The sequence below is a fragment of the Gouania willdenowi genome, chromosome 9 (genome assembly GCF_900634775.1).
Source record: "Gouania willdenowi chromosome 9, fGouWil2.1, whole genome shotgun sequence".
In the NCBI taxonomy this organism is placed as follows: domain Eukaryota; kingdom Metazoa; phylum Chordata; class Actinopteri; order Blenniiformes; family Gobiesocidae; genus Gouania; species Gouania willdenowi.
Genome location: NC_041052.1, coordinates 4815178 through 4833164, shown reverse-complemented (window position 1 = coordinate 4833164; position 17987 = coordinate 4815178). Strand labels below are relative to the sequence as shown.

The following is a 17987-nucleotide window of genomic DNA, read 5'->3' as shown; positions in this document are numbered from 1 at the left end:
GTGTGTTTGTTTGTTGTTCTTTAATGTATTTTTCTGTACTTTTATGTTTTTTCAGTGATTTAGTGTATTGTTGTAATTTTGTAAACTTCTATAATACATCAGCAGTGGTATTATACTTGTATGCAACTACATTAACAATATATACAAAGACTGATCAAACACTAATAACAAAAAAAATCTTGAGATCACAAATTTCTAAAATAATTTCTAAATAAATAAATAAATGCTAAACAGCCTCACAATGAATGCCACAAATAGAACATTTACACACATCCACATTAAATTTTTGTTATTAAAAAACACACAAAAAAACCACGAGTTGATATTATGTAACACTTTAAAATGACTTTCTTTAGCCCTTTGATTGATTTGCAGCTCTATTATTTATGCAACTTTTTCCTTTCCTGAGGCTGCCTAGGATCTTAAATTGATTCCGAGGGACACTTGAACGCACCATATAACGGACCTATTGCGTGCCTGCGTCGTGGGCGCACGAGCTGTGGGCTGATATGGCTCCTCCCACCCTGAGGTAATGCGGTTTAAAGCAAAGCTGAAAACCAACAACAGTCAGCAGATAACTGTAATAAACTCAGCAGATTTTAATTTACAACACATTATTATGCAGCTGTATTAATGTTTGTGTATTTTTTATGAAAATACTTGTCTTTGTATACGTTTATTTTTTTGTATTTTATGGAGGTAGATTTTTGTCTTTATTATTCAATCAAGAAACAACTTTTTAATAATAAAAAAAATAAATAAATAAATTACTATAATAATTTAAAAAATGCTTTTCAATTAAAAAAAGTTCACTTTTAATACAATTGAAGTGGCTTGGAATATGTTACAAAATTTAAACTTTAAAATGTGACCCCACTCTGATTTGTTTTTTTTATTTTTATTGTTTTTTTAAGTTTTTTTTTACATACAAATAAACATTTCTTTTACCTTTATTTATGGTTAGTCTAAAGGGTTCAAATGCAAAAAATGAAAATATTTGAGACCCAAATAACTGCATTTGTGATGATGGGTATACAACAAGGTTCAGAAGTGGTGGGTTGGCTAAAACCCAGCACAACGGTGTCTGACTGGACTTCACACATTGCATCCTAATTTATTTTCCACAAAGGCATCTGTATAAAATAAAACAATTAAAAAATAAAATAACACCAATTAATTCATTTAAAGATAAAAAAAAAAGATTCTCAGGTTCTAAGTAAAGCTACATTTATGAACTCTAAAACTGAGAAAATAACCGGCATTGAAATGTGATGCATTTGATCGTTGTCTGGCGTTTTTTCTTCATTGTTTTGAGTAATTTTGTATATTGTCTTCTGTATATTTTTCTTATTGTGTGTCATATGACTCATTTTAAAAAACCTATATATTTTTGTTGTCATTTTGTGTATTTTTATTTATGTAATTTGTATATTTTCAGTGTCTTTTTTTTGTATATTTGTTATGTTTTACTGTTTTTGTTCTTCTATCGTGTGTTTGTGGAGTAATTTTGCATATTTTTGTCATCATTTTGTGTATTTTGGTAGTGGTTTTGTGTGTTTTTTGAGTAATTTTGTAGTCATTTTATATATTCTTCTCTCATTCTGTATATTCTTCTTAATATTGGGATTGGGGTTGGGCTCTTTGATCTGGGGGTGAATGCACCACAGAGGCTTGGAGCAGGGGTGAGTGAAGCTCTACATAAGAAGCTCACTAAAAAAACCAAAGATTTCCCTTTAATAGTCTGGCTGCTATGATCAGAGACTTTGGGGAAACTATACAGACTTTTTGTCTCAATCCCTCTTTTTGGTGCCATAACCTGTCACTATTTTCCGTCTTCAATGGAAACATTTGAAAGTGCCACAAAGGCTGCTTCCTCCCATTTTTATTTCTGCTCTATTTTACCACACACAGGATTGTCTTTCTTACATAATACAGTTATGAAAACAGCCTTAATGTACATTATGCAATTCATCTAACACATCATTAAAACAAAGGTGGTGCCCTGTTTAGGGTGTACCCCCACATTGAGAGCTGCAGATAGGCACCAGCAGACTCTGTGACCATGAAAGAAGGAGCAAGAGGGTCAGAAAATGGATGGATGGATGCTAAATGCAAATATATATTTATGGTAAATGGACTTGATTTATATAGTGCTTCATCCCTACACTGAAGTAGTTTCAAAGCACTTTACAATATCAGCTCATTCACCCATTCACACACCAATGGGACTGAGCTGCCATGCTGGGTGCTGCTCAACCACTGGAAACGATTTAGAGGTCAGTGTCTTGCCCAAGGACACTTCGACATATAAACCGTTATAGAACCCCCAACCTCTTGCTTAGAAAACAACCCCCTCTACCACCTGAGCCATGATCATTGCCTCACCTGTAATTATGTATAAATATATATACTTTTTTTCTATTTATATATAGCCTCTATTATTTTATTGTTTATTTTATCTTCATTGCACTTTTTTTCGGGTGTCATTTGGGTTTTCTGTGTGTTGCCTTATGTTGTCTTTTTTTTTTATTATTGTTGCACTTTATCTTATCTGACCTGTAATGACAATGTAATTTTTCCACTGCAGGATCAATAAAGATACTCTAATCTAATCTAATCTAATCTTTAGTATCACCCAATTTTTGACGCGCTTCAAAGGCAGATTTCCGAGTGTCCTTGAATGCAGCATGAGAGTGAGTAGATTGCGCTCTTCCCATTGGTTCACCTGTCACAGGTGAAGCTCATTCCCTTGATTGGCCAAACATATTTAAGGTGTGGCTTCCAGTCACTCACTCTTTCTGAGCTTCAATGGCAGCTGTGCACGTGGGTCACCTGTGCACGTGGGTCACCTGTGCACGTGGGTCGACACTGCATCGGCTCACTCTGCAGTGAGTCAACTTTGCATGTCGTTAACGCTGCACGTTGGCCGACTTTGCACGTGGGCCAACACTGCCCCACGTTGGCCAAATCTGCCGTCGGCCCACTCTGCCACTCGTGGCTCATCGCTGGGCGTGGCTCATCGCTGGGCGTGGCTCATCGCTGGGCGTGGCTCATCGCTGTGGGTCGACCCTGGACATCGGTCGATTGAAGACATCGCATAGTACGAGAACCGTTTTTTTTATATTAGATCAAGGGTGTCAAACTAATTCCACATAAAATAACGTATTACTAATATTTATGCTAACTGCTAAATGTTTGACACTCTTGGTTTAACGGGTTGAAACACTAACACATGGTGTTGTAGTGTTTAGCACGCACACCCTAGTTTAGTCACTACAGCTGATGATATTATTTAATGTTTAGGTTATTTTACTCTTAGTGTAATCACCACAGAGTACCTTAATGTTGAATATAATAGATGGTTTGTGGCTTGTGTTGTTGCTGGGTCATGATTTGATCTGCAAATCAAACCCAATCATTGTCATAGTTCCAGTAGTAGTGGCAGTCTGAGTTTAACGTTTGACAAATTTTACCACCAAAACTTGATGAATTTTTATTGCGTGCCTACTTGCGGAGTCAAGATTTGTTTGTTACAAGTCTTTGAGTCTTCGTAAACTGGACTTTATGAAAATTGATTAATCAAAGTAACATTAAAATGTGTTTAACATAAATGCCACACAGATAAAAATCCATAAGGGCCGACTCCAAATTTTAGTAGCGTGTACATGTTTATGCTCTAAAGTGATCCCTTAAATTTTTATTACATTTTCAATGATTCATGATGATGTGAAACAGTCTATTTTGAGAATAATTGCAAATTTTTAGAAATGGAACTGTTAATTTTCAGAATAATTGTGAAATTTCTGAAGAAACGGAACCGTTCATTTTCAGAAGAATTGAAAATTTTCAGAAGAAACAAAACCGTTCATTTTCAGAAGAATTGCATATTTTCAGAAGAAATGGAGCTCTTCATTTTCAGAAGATTTGTGAATTTTAAGAAGAACTGCAGATTAAAGATGTTTAAGTGCATCCAGATAAGTGATGGGAGGACACGCCCACATCGACTCGAAGACTGAAACTCACCTACATTCTGAGAAGGACCAGGACCAGCCTTTTCAGGACCTTTGTCACATGGGATGTGAATTCAAGTTTTATTATATTGTGTATATGTTAAATATTGACTGTATGTCAAAATGTATATGTTGAAAAATCTCCTGTATTGTAATGTGAAATATCTGCTGTATTGTATTTGTAGAAATATCTGTATGTTAAAATAACTATTTACTGTACTTTGCTAAAACAATTTAATGCATTCTCTCCCAGCTAAGGTTAAATATTTCTATTGTGGAAAAATCTGCTGCAGCTAATGTTTAATATTTGTATCATGGTGTTAAATTTTAAATCTGTCCCAGCTAATGTTTAATATTTCTACTGTTTATGCTAATGTTGAAAACTGTCCTCCCAGCTAAGGTTAAATATTTTGTTTGCTAATGTTAATGCTGGTTTATTTGCCAGATACTATTTTTAAATCTGTTTCCCCAGATAAATTTAAATATTTTTAATCTGCTGGCTAATATTTTTAACCTGCCAGCTAATGTTGAAATTTGTCCCCCAGCTAAATTTAAATATTTTTATTCTGTCCCCAGCAACATTTAAAAAAATTTTAATTTTAATTTGCTAGCTAATGTTTGTCCTTCCAGCTAATGTTTAATCTTTTTAATCTGCTGGCTAATGTTTGAATCTGCCCCAAAGCTAAATTTAAATATTTTTAACCTGCCAGCTAATGTTGAAATTTGTCCCCCCAGCTAAGGTCAAATATTTTATATCTGGTGGCTAATGCTGTTTATTTGGCGGCTAATATTTAAAATCTGCAGACTAATTTTTTTTATCTGTCCCTTCAGCTAAATTTAAATATTTTTAATCTACCGGCTAATGTTAAAATTTGTCTCCCCCCCAGCTAAGGTTATGGTAAATATTTTTGATCAGCTGGCTAATGTTTAAATCTGTTCGTTGTCTGAGTTTCTCTTTGCAGGCGATTGCGTTACTTAAAGGTTAGGGTCTTGCTTTGATGGTGTCGGCCATAATGACTCTGCTGGTCTTGAACAAGGACCTTCATCCCTCTTTGATCTCAAGGTGACTTTCAAACCAGTGACAGAGTCGACACCACCGTCAGAGGCCCCACCATGTGCTAGCACACCCAGAGGTAGGTGCTGCCCCCTCCCTTGTAGTTTGTTTTTGGCAATACCACTAGAACCACAGAAATGTTGATTGAAAGAAACCCAAGCCCCCAAAGTAAGTGTTTTAATAAAAACTTTTTGTTTTTCAATCAAGAAGGAGGATAACCTCGTCATGGTGATGTGGACAACAGTGGATTATGCTTTTGATCCATTTTTAGATTGTTCTGTTTAATTATGTTCTTGCTTTTTTTAACCAACCCAGGTTTTTGAATTGTTTTGACTAACCCAGGTTCCTTTTGCAATGTCCCGATGACTGACTGTTTGATTGTATTACGGTAACTAAAATTCTTTTTCCAATTAACCCAGGTAACCATTAATAGCCTCTATAAAAAAAATAACAGTCAAGTCTTTTTTTAAAGCTATAGGGAGCCATTGCAAAAAGCCACATTAGGCTCCAGAGCCGCAGGTTGCAGACCCCTGTCCTGGGAGAACCACAGCTGAACATCAAAGGAAAAAACATTAGTTGTTTATTTGTCATAAAAAAGAAATAAAACACATTTAGTTTGTTTTTTTAAATCATCTTTACTGCCATCATGCCAGTAATAATATTTTGTTTTGCAAACATAGCATCTTCATTATTTTTCTCAGGATCTTTTGTTCGTGTGTCTCTGGGAGTTTAAATGCTTCTCAATCTGTGGTTTGAACAACAGCGCCCCCAGCTGGTCGTGGGAGGCTTCACTCATGGCTTTGGTCTGCATACACATCTTATATTTATCCTGAGGAAGCTCGTCTGCGCAGCTCTTCTCGTGCCACAGGTGAAAAAGTCCTCGAGACGGAGCCCGGATCACCATGAGCTTACTGTGAAGGTACTTCCGGTACAGGTGGACGTCCTCGAGCCCCCAGCCTTTAATACTGCGATCAAACCCACCTGTGAGCAGTCAGGGAGAGTAGAGTTTAACCTCAGTTGTCATGGTGATTATTGTGAAATAGATCAACCATCAGTGAGGAAATGTAAAGAAACGAAAGGATTGTTCAGTGAAAGCTCATCATAAATGTAAAAAACAAAGATAATAGCCAAGAAAAATGATCTAAAACACCAAAATAACACCAAGTCTGTGTGATTGTAAACTCACTCATATTATGACCTAAATATGTTCACCTGTTTTTACAGGGAGTTACATTTCCAGAAGAAAACACTTCAGTTGTCATTATTGCTTTAAATGTAATCATATTTATTATTATATTAAGAGATTCATTTTATTCTTCGTGATAACTCCAAATATCATCATGTTTGTATTATTATTATCTATCCTACTTTATTTTCTACTCTAATGTGTGTATCTGATCCCTATTTTTAACAGTCTTTTACTTAATTATACACTTATTTATTGTTTATTCTTTATTTCATCTTTGTTAACATTTTTATTCTTTTATTTGTGATTTTTTTTTTTTTAATAATAAAGGGATTCTGATGTTTGAAACATTTTGCATAACAAATCTTTAAATAAAATCTGTATATTTAACTACTTTTTGATTTAAAAATAATATATATATATAATTATTATACCCTATGTAAGATCCCAACTAGGACAAGAGTTGAAAATTAACAGTAGCTTGCATTCATTGTTTTAGAACTTTGTATAATTGTATTGTCCTTATTTGAATGAAAGTCTGTTTTATTCTATTAAATTATATAAATTTTCAGGTTTTAGGTCATTTTTTTATCATTTGTACATTTAAAAAAAAAGAAATAATGCTAATTTTAAAAAGACCCACACACACGCCTGTATTCATTGCATTGAGAATACAGGGTTTGTCTTTCAATTGTTTTGTCTTTTTGTTGTCATTTTGTACATTTTTTTTACTTATACTTTTGTTAGTTTTATGTAATTTTGTATGTTTTCAAAGTTATTTTTGTGTGTTTTGGGAAATATTTTGTGTATCTTGGCCATTTTGTGTGTTTTTATTCTTTTCAACATTTATGTTGGGGCCAGGGGTCGAACAAAATGAAACCAGGGGCTCTATGTGGCCCCCCTGTTGCCCGTATCTGCGTTGTCCAAATAGAATTTAGCTTGAAATTTGTTCAATTTGGGGTTTTTTTAAATGAGATTTTTCTGCAAAACTAACACAACAACACAAGGATCCCTCAAATATATTGAAACACCAGCTAATATAAGTTAAACAGTGCAAATAATAAGTACAGTACATGTTTCTTTACTAAAATTATAAAGAAAATGATGACGTAAAATTGTCAGTGTTATGGATTTATTTAATTTAAATGAAGACAGGCTGATAGTTATTACCGATGTTGATGAAGTCTGACCTGTACTGACAAGTCATTCCAAAGCCAAAGTCTCTCCAGAAGCCATTTTCCCTCCTGATGACCTGAAACAGCACAAAAACATGAATGTGGATTTTCAAAGGTTGAAAAGTTGTTTGTTTTAGTTCAAGGGGCCAAATACAGACCAGTTTAATTCCAAGTGGGCTGCAAATTTTAGGTGGGAAAAATGAGCAATTTGAACAGTTTTCTGCTCTCTGAATATATGTAAAGTAATGGAAGTTAATCTTCAAATTTCCCTAGTTTGTGACCAATTTTTATTCAATTTGGGAAACATTTGCGGAAATATTTTAATAAAAGTGCAGAATTTTAGAAAAGATAAACATTTCTTTTTCAACAATTTACGATAAAAAATGGGATAAAAGTGTGGGAAAACTGTGAGCCCTGGCTAATGTAATGAATATTCATTGAATTTAAATATTTGGAAGGGTTGAGATATCTACAAGTGAATTACTTGGTATTTAAAATTTTACACGATAATTAATGTTTTCTGGAATTCCGACTTTATCCTGTGAGCTTATAGTGATGCTCTGAAGCAGGGACTCTATCACAGCGAGGGCCACAAAATGTGATTGTATCTGTTCCGAGGGTCACATGATCAACATTCATTAACAATAAAGACCAATCGGAGCAAAAATACATTTCATTTTTTTGTCTTTGTCTGTGGTTTTGTTGTTTTATCAGTTTTTAGTCATTTTGTGTGTTTTTGTTATTTGTTGTTATAATCATTTTTGTTGATTTGTGCATTTTTTGGGGTTTTCTGTATTTTCCTGTCATTTTGTGTAATTTGTTTAACAGTTTGTGTGTCTTTGGAGCTATTTTGTAATGTGTTTTGTGTGTTTTCGTAGTCATTTTGTCTCTTGTTGTCTGTCATTTTATATTTTGTGTATTTCTTTTGAATTTTTTGTGTACTTTTTTGCATTTTGCTGCCGATTTGTGTGTTTTGGGAGGAATTTTTTTGTAATTATGTGTATTTTTCTGTCATTTTCTGTATTTTTGTTGTTTTTCTGCCATTTTGTGGACAGTTTGTGTGTCTTTGGAGCTACTCTGTAATGTGGGATTCACAACCTTTTCAACTTTTTGAATTACAATTTTGGGGTGCCACATGTGCCCATGTCTGCTCTAAAGGGCCGGATTTGGCCCCCAGGCCTTGACTTTGACACGTGGTCTAAGCAATACAAACCATTTGCTGCTGGAGAGACGGAGGCAGCGTGTGATTGCTGTAGATGATTGAAGGGTTGTACTGGCTGAAGAGAACAGGGTAGTAAACCTTTTTACCTGCAATGAGTGACATGTGTTCAAAGCTTTATTAAACTCATTGTTCAACCAACGTATCTGCTACCAGATTATGATGACGACAAGGCGTCCTGCCTCCTACCAGGCTCTGCGTTCAGACGACAGGACGTGAGGAAGTCGGCGGTGAAGTGAATGTCAACATCACAGAAGAACAGGAGGACGTTGTGGCTCCGCCTCCAGGCTCTGGCCCCCACATCCAAACCTCGTCCTCGAGAAAACTCCTCATTGAGCTGGATCAACGTGAAGCCCCTGAAACGCGTCTCCCTGACAGAGAAAGAGAGTCAGAAAGGTGAGTAAACAGTCTTTGTAGATTCAGTTAGAGCGCTCTATGAAGAAATATCTTTAAGGCAGAGGTTCCAAACCTTTTTTTGGGTCGTGACCCCATTTTTATGTCACAAATGTCCGGCGACCCCAGAGACATTTTTTTTTTTTCTAGAATTAGTTTTTGATCATGTTAATTAAAGTGTGTTCCAAATACAGAGTAGCCAGGATTAGTGCACAAAGTGACAAGTGCTATACTGTACCCTATTTAGGTAGTGGATACAGCTATTTGTTATTTATTGTGTGGTGTGTATTTCAATTATAATAAAGATAATTAAAACAATATATAAAAAAAAATGTAATCATTTTTACCTGAGTTATTTAATTAATTTTTTTTCTCCCTAGAAATTTCCAGGCGACCCCTCATGGGGTCCTGATCCCAAGTTTGAAAAAAACTGTCAAACAGAACCGATGGACTTTGTTTATTGTTAAACAGAAGAATGGGGAAATTCACTTTTATCCCTAACATGACCTTATTTTAGACAAAACTATTTTTTATATCATTTTAATCTATTTATTCTACTTTTAAAAATACTTCAGTCCAATTCTGAGCATGCACCTGAAATTGTTTGTTTTACGACAATAATTAATCCAAAATCTTGAATTTTGAACTTAAAGATGAGGATATAAAATGACTAGGGACAAAATATATATATATATGTATGTGTATATATATATATGTATTGTGATGATATTGCTCCACATAATAGATTTCCCATCATTTTCTAACCATGTTTGGAACTGGGACTCATATTGTTTTCTAGAAGTGTATGATTCAAATTAGATTTTTGCATACGGAAAATATGGAAATATGAAATTGGAATATTCGTCAAATCGTAATACTTAATAAATCAGAATCATGATATAAATTGAATCCACACCTAAGTATTGTGATTAAAATGAATCTCCTTCTATTGTCCCACCCTAACTCTCTCTCTCCTGTTGCTCTCATGTCACCCCTTCAGCTTTCACCTGTAAGGATTTCTGGCTGAAGGTTCTAACTCATTCTTGGCTTTTGAAATACAAAGACTTGGAATCCCACCTTCTAGGTTAGCTTACATGACCTTCATATGGAGCTGTCATCATGTAGAATGACCCTGACTGAATGGTAGCACTCCGTTAGATCCTGACTTAATTTAATAGAATAACTTTACCTGGTGGTTTGATCCATCGCAGCTTTCACCTGCTCAATCTGATCTCGACCAAAGTAAACCACGGTGAGATGAACCCTGCTGTCCTGATGGATGCACACCTCCCTGAACCACAAGCATCACATTAAAGCTAATGAACAGTGATTGGGTTTTCATCACAGATTTCAGCATCACCTGAAGTTCTTGATGAACTGCCAGAAGGCGTCGGCCCTCTTAGACAGAGGAACGATGATGTTGATGATCATACTGCGTGTGCTCACGCTCTTACTGGTCACCTTCACGATGGGGCCGAAGGGCCTGAAGAGAACCAGCTGGGTGAAATCCTGGGGGCCGGAGCCTTTAAACGTGAGCTCATACACACTCCCTCTGTCACGCTCAGTACGAGTCAACCCTGTGGAATAAAGGTTTAACAGATTATTAGCTAGTTTAAAGCTAACACAGTGTCTATGATCTGGAATCAATGACTGTTTTTTATTTGAAGAAACCAAAACTGCTTCAATTAATTAATTAGAAGAACTTTCTCGTTTCCTGTTTGTGATGAAAGCAGCTCATTAGTCTTGTTTGATTTTATTGCAGGAAAAAAAGAAACACCTATTAAGTTTTTATGGAATATCGCACAATTTTCAAAAATTAAGTTTTAAATAAAATAAATTTAGGTACCCCATTTATTCGTTACATGATGAAAAATATAGTTACTGTTTAATGGCCCCAAGTTTGCTCTTTGACGTAATAACTGACAGATGTCAGTGCCTTTGTCTTTTAAATGTTATTGATTTTGTGAACAATTTTTGTTTAATTTGGCAAAATTATGTAAAATAATTGAGTTATTTGAATAATTTGAGATTTAAAATGACTGCAGTCATGTGATAAAAGCGTGGGGAATATTGCAATCCTCGAAATATTGTGATATTCATTGAATTTGTGTTTTTTTACTTTCTGTTGCAAAAGCTCCCTGAATTGGATGGTCTAAAGGTCTGGATTTGGCCCCCGGGCCTTATGTTTGACACAAGATAAAGAGTCTGCAGAATAATTCTGTTTATATAAGTGTCTATTTTGTCTAATTTTCAACATCCTCTTTTACAGCCAGTTTAGAGACTCAAGAGAAGAAAAAAAATGGTTAGTGAATGACTGAATGAAGCCCTGAGTCAATGAATGTATGTATATTTAATTATTTATTTATTTTAAACCAAACAAATAAAAAAATAGATGAAAATACACGTTTTTTTGTAGTCCGAGCATACTGTTGTTTCAAGTTTAGTTTCCCTCTAAAGTTATAAGAACAGTTTAGTCTGTGAACAGTTTTTATATGTTTACAGGTATGAATGTATGAATGAGCTGAGTTATCATCAGTCACCTTGTATGAAGTCTGAAGGAGAGTATGTGCGTTTGCCCCGTGTGATGTCGGTGTGTGGCTGGGGTCCATTGAGGATGTGCAGAGCGGTTTCCACGGTAACCAGCAGCTCGTCTCTGTGGTCTTTCCTCACAGGACGTTCTGCTGGGTGCCTCGACAGACCTGTCTCCAGCTGATAAACCCTAGAAAATAAAGTCCTTCTCCATTATTGGGCAGTAGCAGTGCCGGTAATACACCAACAGCACAGTTGCGCACATAAAGTAACACAGACGGGCAACTTTTATTACAACGTGGGCGACATTATCAACATTCATGTCAGAATTTAGAATAACTAATCTGTGCATTAATATAGGAAAGAAAAGAGGGTTCAGGTACCGTTTAATGGTTGCTTTGTGTGTTTTTGGAGTCATATTTTCTGTTTTTTGTTTGTACATAACCTCTGCCATAGAGCTTATGCTTTTGCTGGCATTATTTATTAATTTGTCCCTGAACTCAAAACCTAATAAATCTTAAATTTCCAAATTGGGATAGTAAACAAGTGATTAAATTTTAGGGATGATCTGGTCCAATGTCATGAATCTGGATCAGTTTTTAATAGAAAAAAAAAAAATCCTGATGTTCAGCTGTTTGTGCTGGTTCTACAACAAATGTCATCCTAACGTACTCAAAATGAGTATGTAGTGTTCACATTAGATGGTATGAAAAGACTGAATACATGAGAAATACCTGGATGTATACTATATTAAGACATTTTTATATGCACGGTGGGCACAGTAGTCATACTCAACCCCACATTGAGAGCGAAATGTAAAATGGTCCTGGGACTGGCTTCAAGCTAAAAATCAACATCCCTTTTTCAAAATAAAAGCATCTCTTCTTGTCATCCATTAGTTTTTTTAACACTTAAAATAGGGCTCTTGTTTTGAAGTTAACCGTAAGTTTCGTCTGTAGCACATTATAGGGTCTCAAAAAGTCTCTGAAATGTCGGCATAAAAATGTGTTTACGTGAGTTTTATAGATCAAATGAGCACATGTTGATATTCTACTTGGTCACTTTCTCACTTATAATGTTTTCAGAACTTTCAAAGGTGGAGAATCAACAGAGATATTTAGCCTCAGTGTGATTCAGGTTTTTGTCGTCGTAGGTTCCAAATGCATCTTGGGAAACTTGGAAATGTACTTCAGTGGGAACGCTCATCATTCTAATCATATTTATAGTATAAAGTAGACAGTGTATACTCATTGAGATTGTAGTGTGTAGTACGGAGTGTGACATTTTGAACACATCTGTTTTGATCTTACAACAGCACAGAGATATGCTAGACATTTTCTTACAGTCCTTTAAAGTGTGACTGATCAATGATCATCATAATACCATGATTATTGATCACTGATCCAGATAACTGCCAGTAAATATCTGGCAAAGAGGAGATTTGGAGCTTGGAGGAGGTTTGCACTTTATCAGTTTTCTTGTTTGTAGTTTTTTTGGGGGTAGTTTGTGTAATTTTGTTGTCCTTTTCTGTATTTTCCTTTAATATTGTGTACTTTTAGGAGTAATTTTTGAGTATTTTTTTTTTGGTTGTTTTGTGTCATTTTGTAAGTTTTTGGAGTCATTTTGTGTGTATTTGTGTGAGACCACACAACATTAGATTGTGACCGCATTTGGTCCCCGTTCCGTCAGTTGCTCAATCACACTCACCTCTGCAGAGTGAACGTGTCGAAGGGAATGAGTGCGTATTCACTGGGCAGCTTCACACCTGAGTTCACCTCTGCTTGTTTCAGCTGTGAGCGGAAGAACTCCTGCAAAAAAGGAGAGACAGCCTTTTAGTATATACCATGATTCCACTCTAAATGTATCACTACTGGGTCATTCCATGTCATTATAAAACATTTCAGGACATGCTTCAGTCTCATGTTTACTGTATAATCGTAGTTTGATCTGATGAATACTTTTTGAGCGATGGACAGTTGAGTGAGGGGGGTATGTGTAGCTTTTCTTGCATCCTTATTTTTCCAGTATCTTAGGAACTACACCACATAGGAAACTGAAATTTGGTATAGTAACACAGCTCCACCTACTCTCTCAGAATATGCAAAAAGATCTGCTATACATCCTATTTGGATGTGGCAGCTGCTTAAATTTGGAAAAAAGTTTGTTGGGGTTTTGGTTCAAGAACATGTTTGGGCCTTCAGTAAACTACTTTACATATGCCTCAGCTCCCTGTAATTAGATCAGCTTTGAGCTATGAACATAGACTGATTATATCACTCATGATTAGTCACATATACTGTATGCATTGGTTCTTGGGTGACAGTCTCCTGAAATCTGAAAAAGTGCTTTTTTGTTTCTATTTTCATTGGCCCATAACTGCATGCGGGAATGTAATGTTTTAATTGATAGTATAAACTAAGATGACATTGTCTGCTGTGTTTTACTGGTTCCTACCTTGAGGTCAGACTGGGTGGAGGACTTGTGCAGGCTCTCTAAGCCCTGAGGCAGAATCCCTTTGGTTTTGGCTTTATGAAGTGAATCCTCCAGCTGCTGCGTCCTCTCCTGCAGAGCCTCCTTTAGCTGGGCGATCTGCTTGCTCAGGCTGTTGATATAATGTCGGTGTGAGTCCTCTCTTTCTTGTAACAAAGCCAAGTATCCCTCCTTGGTGGAGGCAGCTCCAGACCACAGCAGAGACTGATGGCTGCCCTTAGATGTTGGTTTACAGGCCAGGAGGTAAACCAATGCAAGGCAGCAGCACAAAGCCAGCACGAAGAGACCGACCCGTCCCAGCAGGGCCATTAGCCAGCGGAGCAACATTGATGGACTGTTTCTAAACTATCCTATAATTTACTGATTAGAATTCACCTTAAATGTGGATATGACTCATGGTCTACTCATTGTTTCTATCAGTAGATTACAGATTCAATAAAACTTTACAGTGCTTCCATTTTTACATAGAGTGATCGTCTGTAAGCAGCGAGCATCCTCTGCTAGTATTCATTTCTGCTTAGCTTATGACAGCAATGTGTGTTGAAGTCACTCCTGTGGTGCTTTAGATTCCTGTAAAACAGAAAGTCAATTTTTAAATTCAAAGCCTTTTTAAACACCATCCATCCATCCCTCTTCGACTGTTTATCCGTAGTCTGGTCGCGGGGGCAGCATCCCCAAACTTTCCTCTCCCTGGCCACTTTATTCAGCATTTCCCAGAGATCCCGAGGCATTCCCAGGCCAGCTGAGAGACATAGTCCCTCCAGCGTGTCCTGGGTCTTCAAGGTCTAATTACAGAGGGACGTGCCCTGAATACCTAACCAGGGAGGGGCATCCTAGTTAGGGGCGTGACCCACCTTATGTGGTTCTGCTCAAGCTCCTCCCTGATGACTGAGCTTCTCACCGTATCTCTAAGGGAGAGCCCAGTGTAAACTCATTTCGGCCACTTCAATCAATCAATCAATCAATCTTTATTTGTATAGCGCCAAATCATAACCAATGGTATCTCAAGGCACTTTACAGTAGAGCAGTCTTAAGGACGGACTCTTCATTTTATGGATACACACATGCATATATACGTATATACACATACATATGTATCCCACACCCAACATGAATTCATCATGGCGGCAAGGAAAACCTTCTGTTAAGCAGCAGGAACCTTGTGTGGATCCCATTCCTATGATGAACAGCCATCCACGTTATGCTGTGTTGGGTGTGGGCAGAGAAAAGGGTGGAGACAGAGCCGCTGAGTCTCTGTAACTCCACACTGAGGATCCCACGGACCTGCAAGACAAAAACTTGTACCCGAGATCTTGTTCTTTCGGTTCATGACCAAAGGTGAGAGTATTAATGTAGATCGACCGATAAATTCACCACAACGGATTGGTGTGGACGCTGCACCAATCCGCCTGTCGATCTCTCGCTCCATCCTTCCCTCACTCGTGAACAAGACCCCGAGGTACGTAAACTCCTCCACTTGGAGCAGGACCTCATCTCCAACCTAGAGAAGGCACTCCACCTTTTTCCAGTCGAGAACCATGGACTCGGATTTGGAGGTGCTGATTCTCATCCCGGCTGCTTCACACTCAGCTGCGAATCGATCTAGTGAGAGTTGAAGTTAACGGCCTGATGGAGCCAACATTATCACATCATCTGCAAAAAGCAGTGACTCAATACTGAGGCCACCAAACCGGACCCCTCAACGCCTTGGCTGCACCTAGAAATTCTGTCCATAAAAGTTCTGAACAGAATCTGTGAGAAAGGGCAGCCCTGGCGTGGTCCAACCCTCACTGGAAACGAGTTCGATTTATTGCCCACAATGCAAACCAAGCTCTGACTCCGGTTGTACAGGGAACTGACAGACCTTATCAGGGGGTCTGATACCCCTCTCAGGAATCCCTGAGGAACACAGTCAATGCTTTCTCCAAGTCCACAAAGCATATGTGGACTGGTTGGGCAAACTCCCATGCCCCCTCAAGAACTCTGCTGAATTGTAGAGCTGGTCCACAGTTCAGCAACCAGGACGAAAACCACATTGTTCCTCCTGGATCTGAGATTCAACAATCCTGTGGACCCTCCTCTCCAGGACCCCTGAATAGACCTTACCAGGGAGGCTGAGGAGTGTGATCCATCTATAGTTGGAACACACCCTCTGATCCCCCTTCTTAAAAGGGGGACCACCATCTCGCTCACCCCCCCGGTCCAACCTAATCACGGTTCAACTTGCATTCATTGGTTTGCAATTGGCGCATGGTGGTTTAGTGGTTTGCATGTCTGCCTCACAGCAAGAAGGTCCTGGGTTTAAGCCCTAGGGTGGACACTTGGTTCCTATCTGTGTGGAGTTTGCATGTTCTCCCCAAGCTGTGTGGGTTTCCACTGGGTACTCTGGCTTCCTCCCACAATCCAAAAACATGACTTTTAGGTTGATTGGAGTCTCTAAAATTGGAGTGTGTTTCCCTGTGATGGACTGGCACCCTGTCCAGCGTGTACCCCTTCCTAACACCCATTGAGAGCTGGAGGTGGGCACTAGCCTAGCAGACCCCTGTGATCCTGTAAAAAGGAGCAAGCGGGTCAGAAGATGGATGAATGGATGAATTGGTTATGATTAAAGTGATAAAAACCCATGGACATACATTGGTTTGCAATTGGTTCCAAACAGCTTGACGCAAATTTGTGCAGCACAAACATAAATTGTGGACAAAAACATCGGCAAACAAAATTGTTCCCCGCAGCACGAAAAATACAAGGAAATTGTGCTGCCACGCACAAATAATTACATCAAGTTGTTTTTATAACAGCTTAACGATCCTCGTGCAACAACTAAAAATGCTGAAAAAGAAACGTATCATGACCTTATGTTCACTCTGAATGCCTCGACAGTGAAGGTAGATGGGGTGAGCAACAAGCAAAGGTCTGTGTGTGTGTGTGTGTGTTTATTCACAGCACAGTCGACTCTTTATGACTCACCTAGAGGTTGATTTTTATGAAAGAGCTGCTTATGTTTGCAGCTCCTCTGCTGTGCGTGTAGATGTTTGGACGAAGAGAAAATGCATAAATGATGAGTTCAAACCATGTGGACTTAAAAACACAACAAACAGGAAATGTCTTAAAGCTTAAATTTGTTTGGGAAGTTAACAGTATTTTTTTTTTTTTTTTTTTTTTACAACTTTGGACTGAAATGTGACCAAAGGAAGCAGACTTTACATTTAATAAATGACACTCACCCACTGATGCTCCTTATTCGTGTTGTAGAGGAAAAAAAGCCAAACTCTGTTGTATCCTGTTCAAATTGAAGTGTGCATTGGGTTTGCATGAGTAGACCAAACTGTCCAGGACTTCATCTCGCCTTCATCCTCATCCTCCAACTATTACAGCGTCCTCCCTCTTTCTTTTCCATCCCTCGCTTTACTCTTTCTTTTAGATCTCCCACCATCTGCCTTCATCACTCCTTTGGTTTTTAGCCTCTGTGAGGCTCCTTTCTGCCCTAAAGTCTCATAAAAAAATAAAAAAGTAATAGAAGAGAGGAATGTCCTTCAGACTTCGATGCTCTGCCACCTGCGATCTGTCGTAGGGGAAAAGGCTCCAGTCAGTGTCAGCCAATAGGACGAGGTCTTACACATTTAATGAGGCAGCGTACAGATGGTCCTTGTTTTAATTCAGATGTTGGCCTCATGAGTTCTGACTCCTCAAATACTGACGCTGTGTTACTTTGCTTCATTTTTACATGGATATAAAAACATTTAAAAAGAAAGAATGAAGAGAATAGCAAATTAAAATTATTAATTTTGCTGTGGGTGACACATAAATGTCTGCACTCCTCACACATTAAAGGAAATTATTATTTTTATCTAATTGAAGCAAGTTGTTGATTTATTTCATTGAATATCTCAAATCACAAACTACTATTGAGATGAAACCAGTAATAAATGTT

At 37.6% G+C, this 17987-nt stretch overlaps 1 protein-coding gene across 4 annotated transcripts; it reads right to left on the bottom strand.

Annotated features, from left to right (window-relative positions):
* Positions 1-5761: 5761 nt before the first annotated feature.
* On the bottom strand, positions 5762-17615 carry LOC114469759 (chondroitin sulfate N-acetylgalactosaminyltransferase 1-like). Of its 4 annotated transcripts, XM_028457550.1 has the most exons (11): positions 17281-17615; positions 17024-17072; positions 14021-14626; positions 13274-13374; positions 11578-11756; positions 10398-10614; positions 10227-10328; positions 8834-9015; positions 8639-8733; positions 7421-7502; positions 5762-6045 (listed from the first exon to the last, which is right to left on the bottom strand). In XM_028457550.1, the coding sequence occupies exons 3-11, from the start codon at positions 14381-14383 to the stop codon at positions 5762-5764; spliced, it is 1605 nt and encodes a 534-aa protein (XP_028313351.1). In that variant the 5' UTR covers positions 14384-14626; positions 17024-17072; positions 17281-17615. The 4 variants fall into 4 exon arrangements, with proteins under 4 accessions (XP_028313351.1, XP_028313353.1, XP_028313355.1 ...); XM_028457552.1 differs by lacking the exon at positions 17024-17072 and having other exon boundaries at positions 17281-17331; XM_028457554.1 differs by lacking the exons at positions 17024-17072; positions 17281-17615 and adding an exon at positions 16690-16784.
* Between the last annotated feature and the right edge of the window lie 372 nt (positions 17616-17987).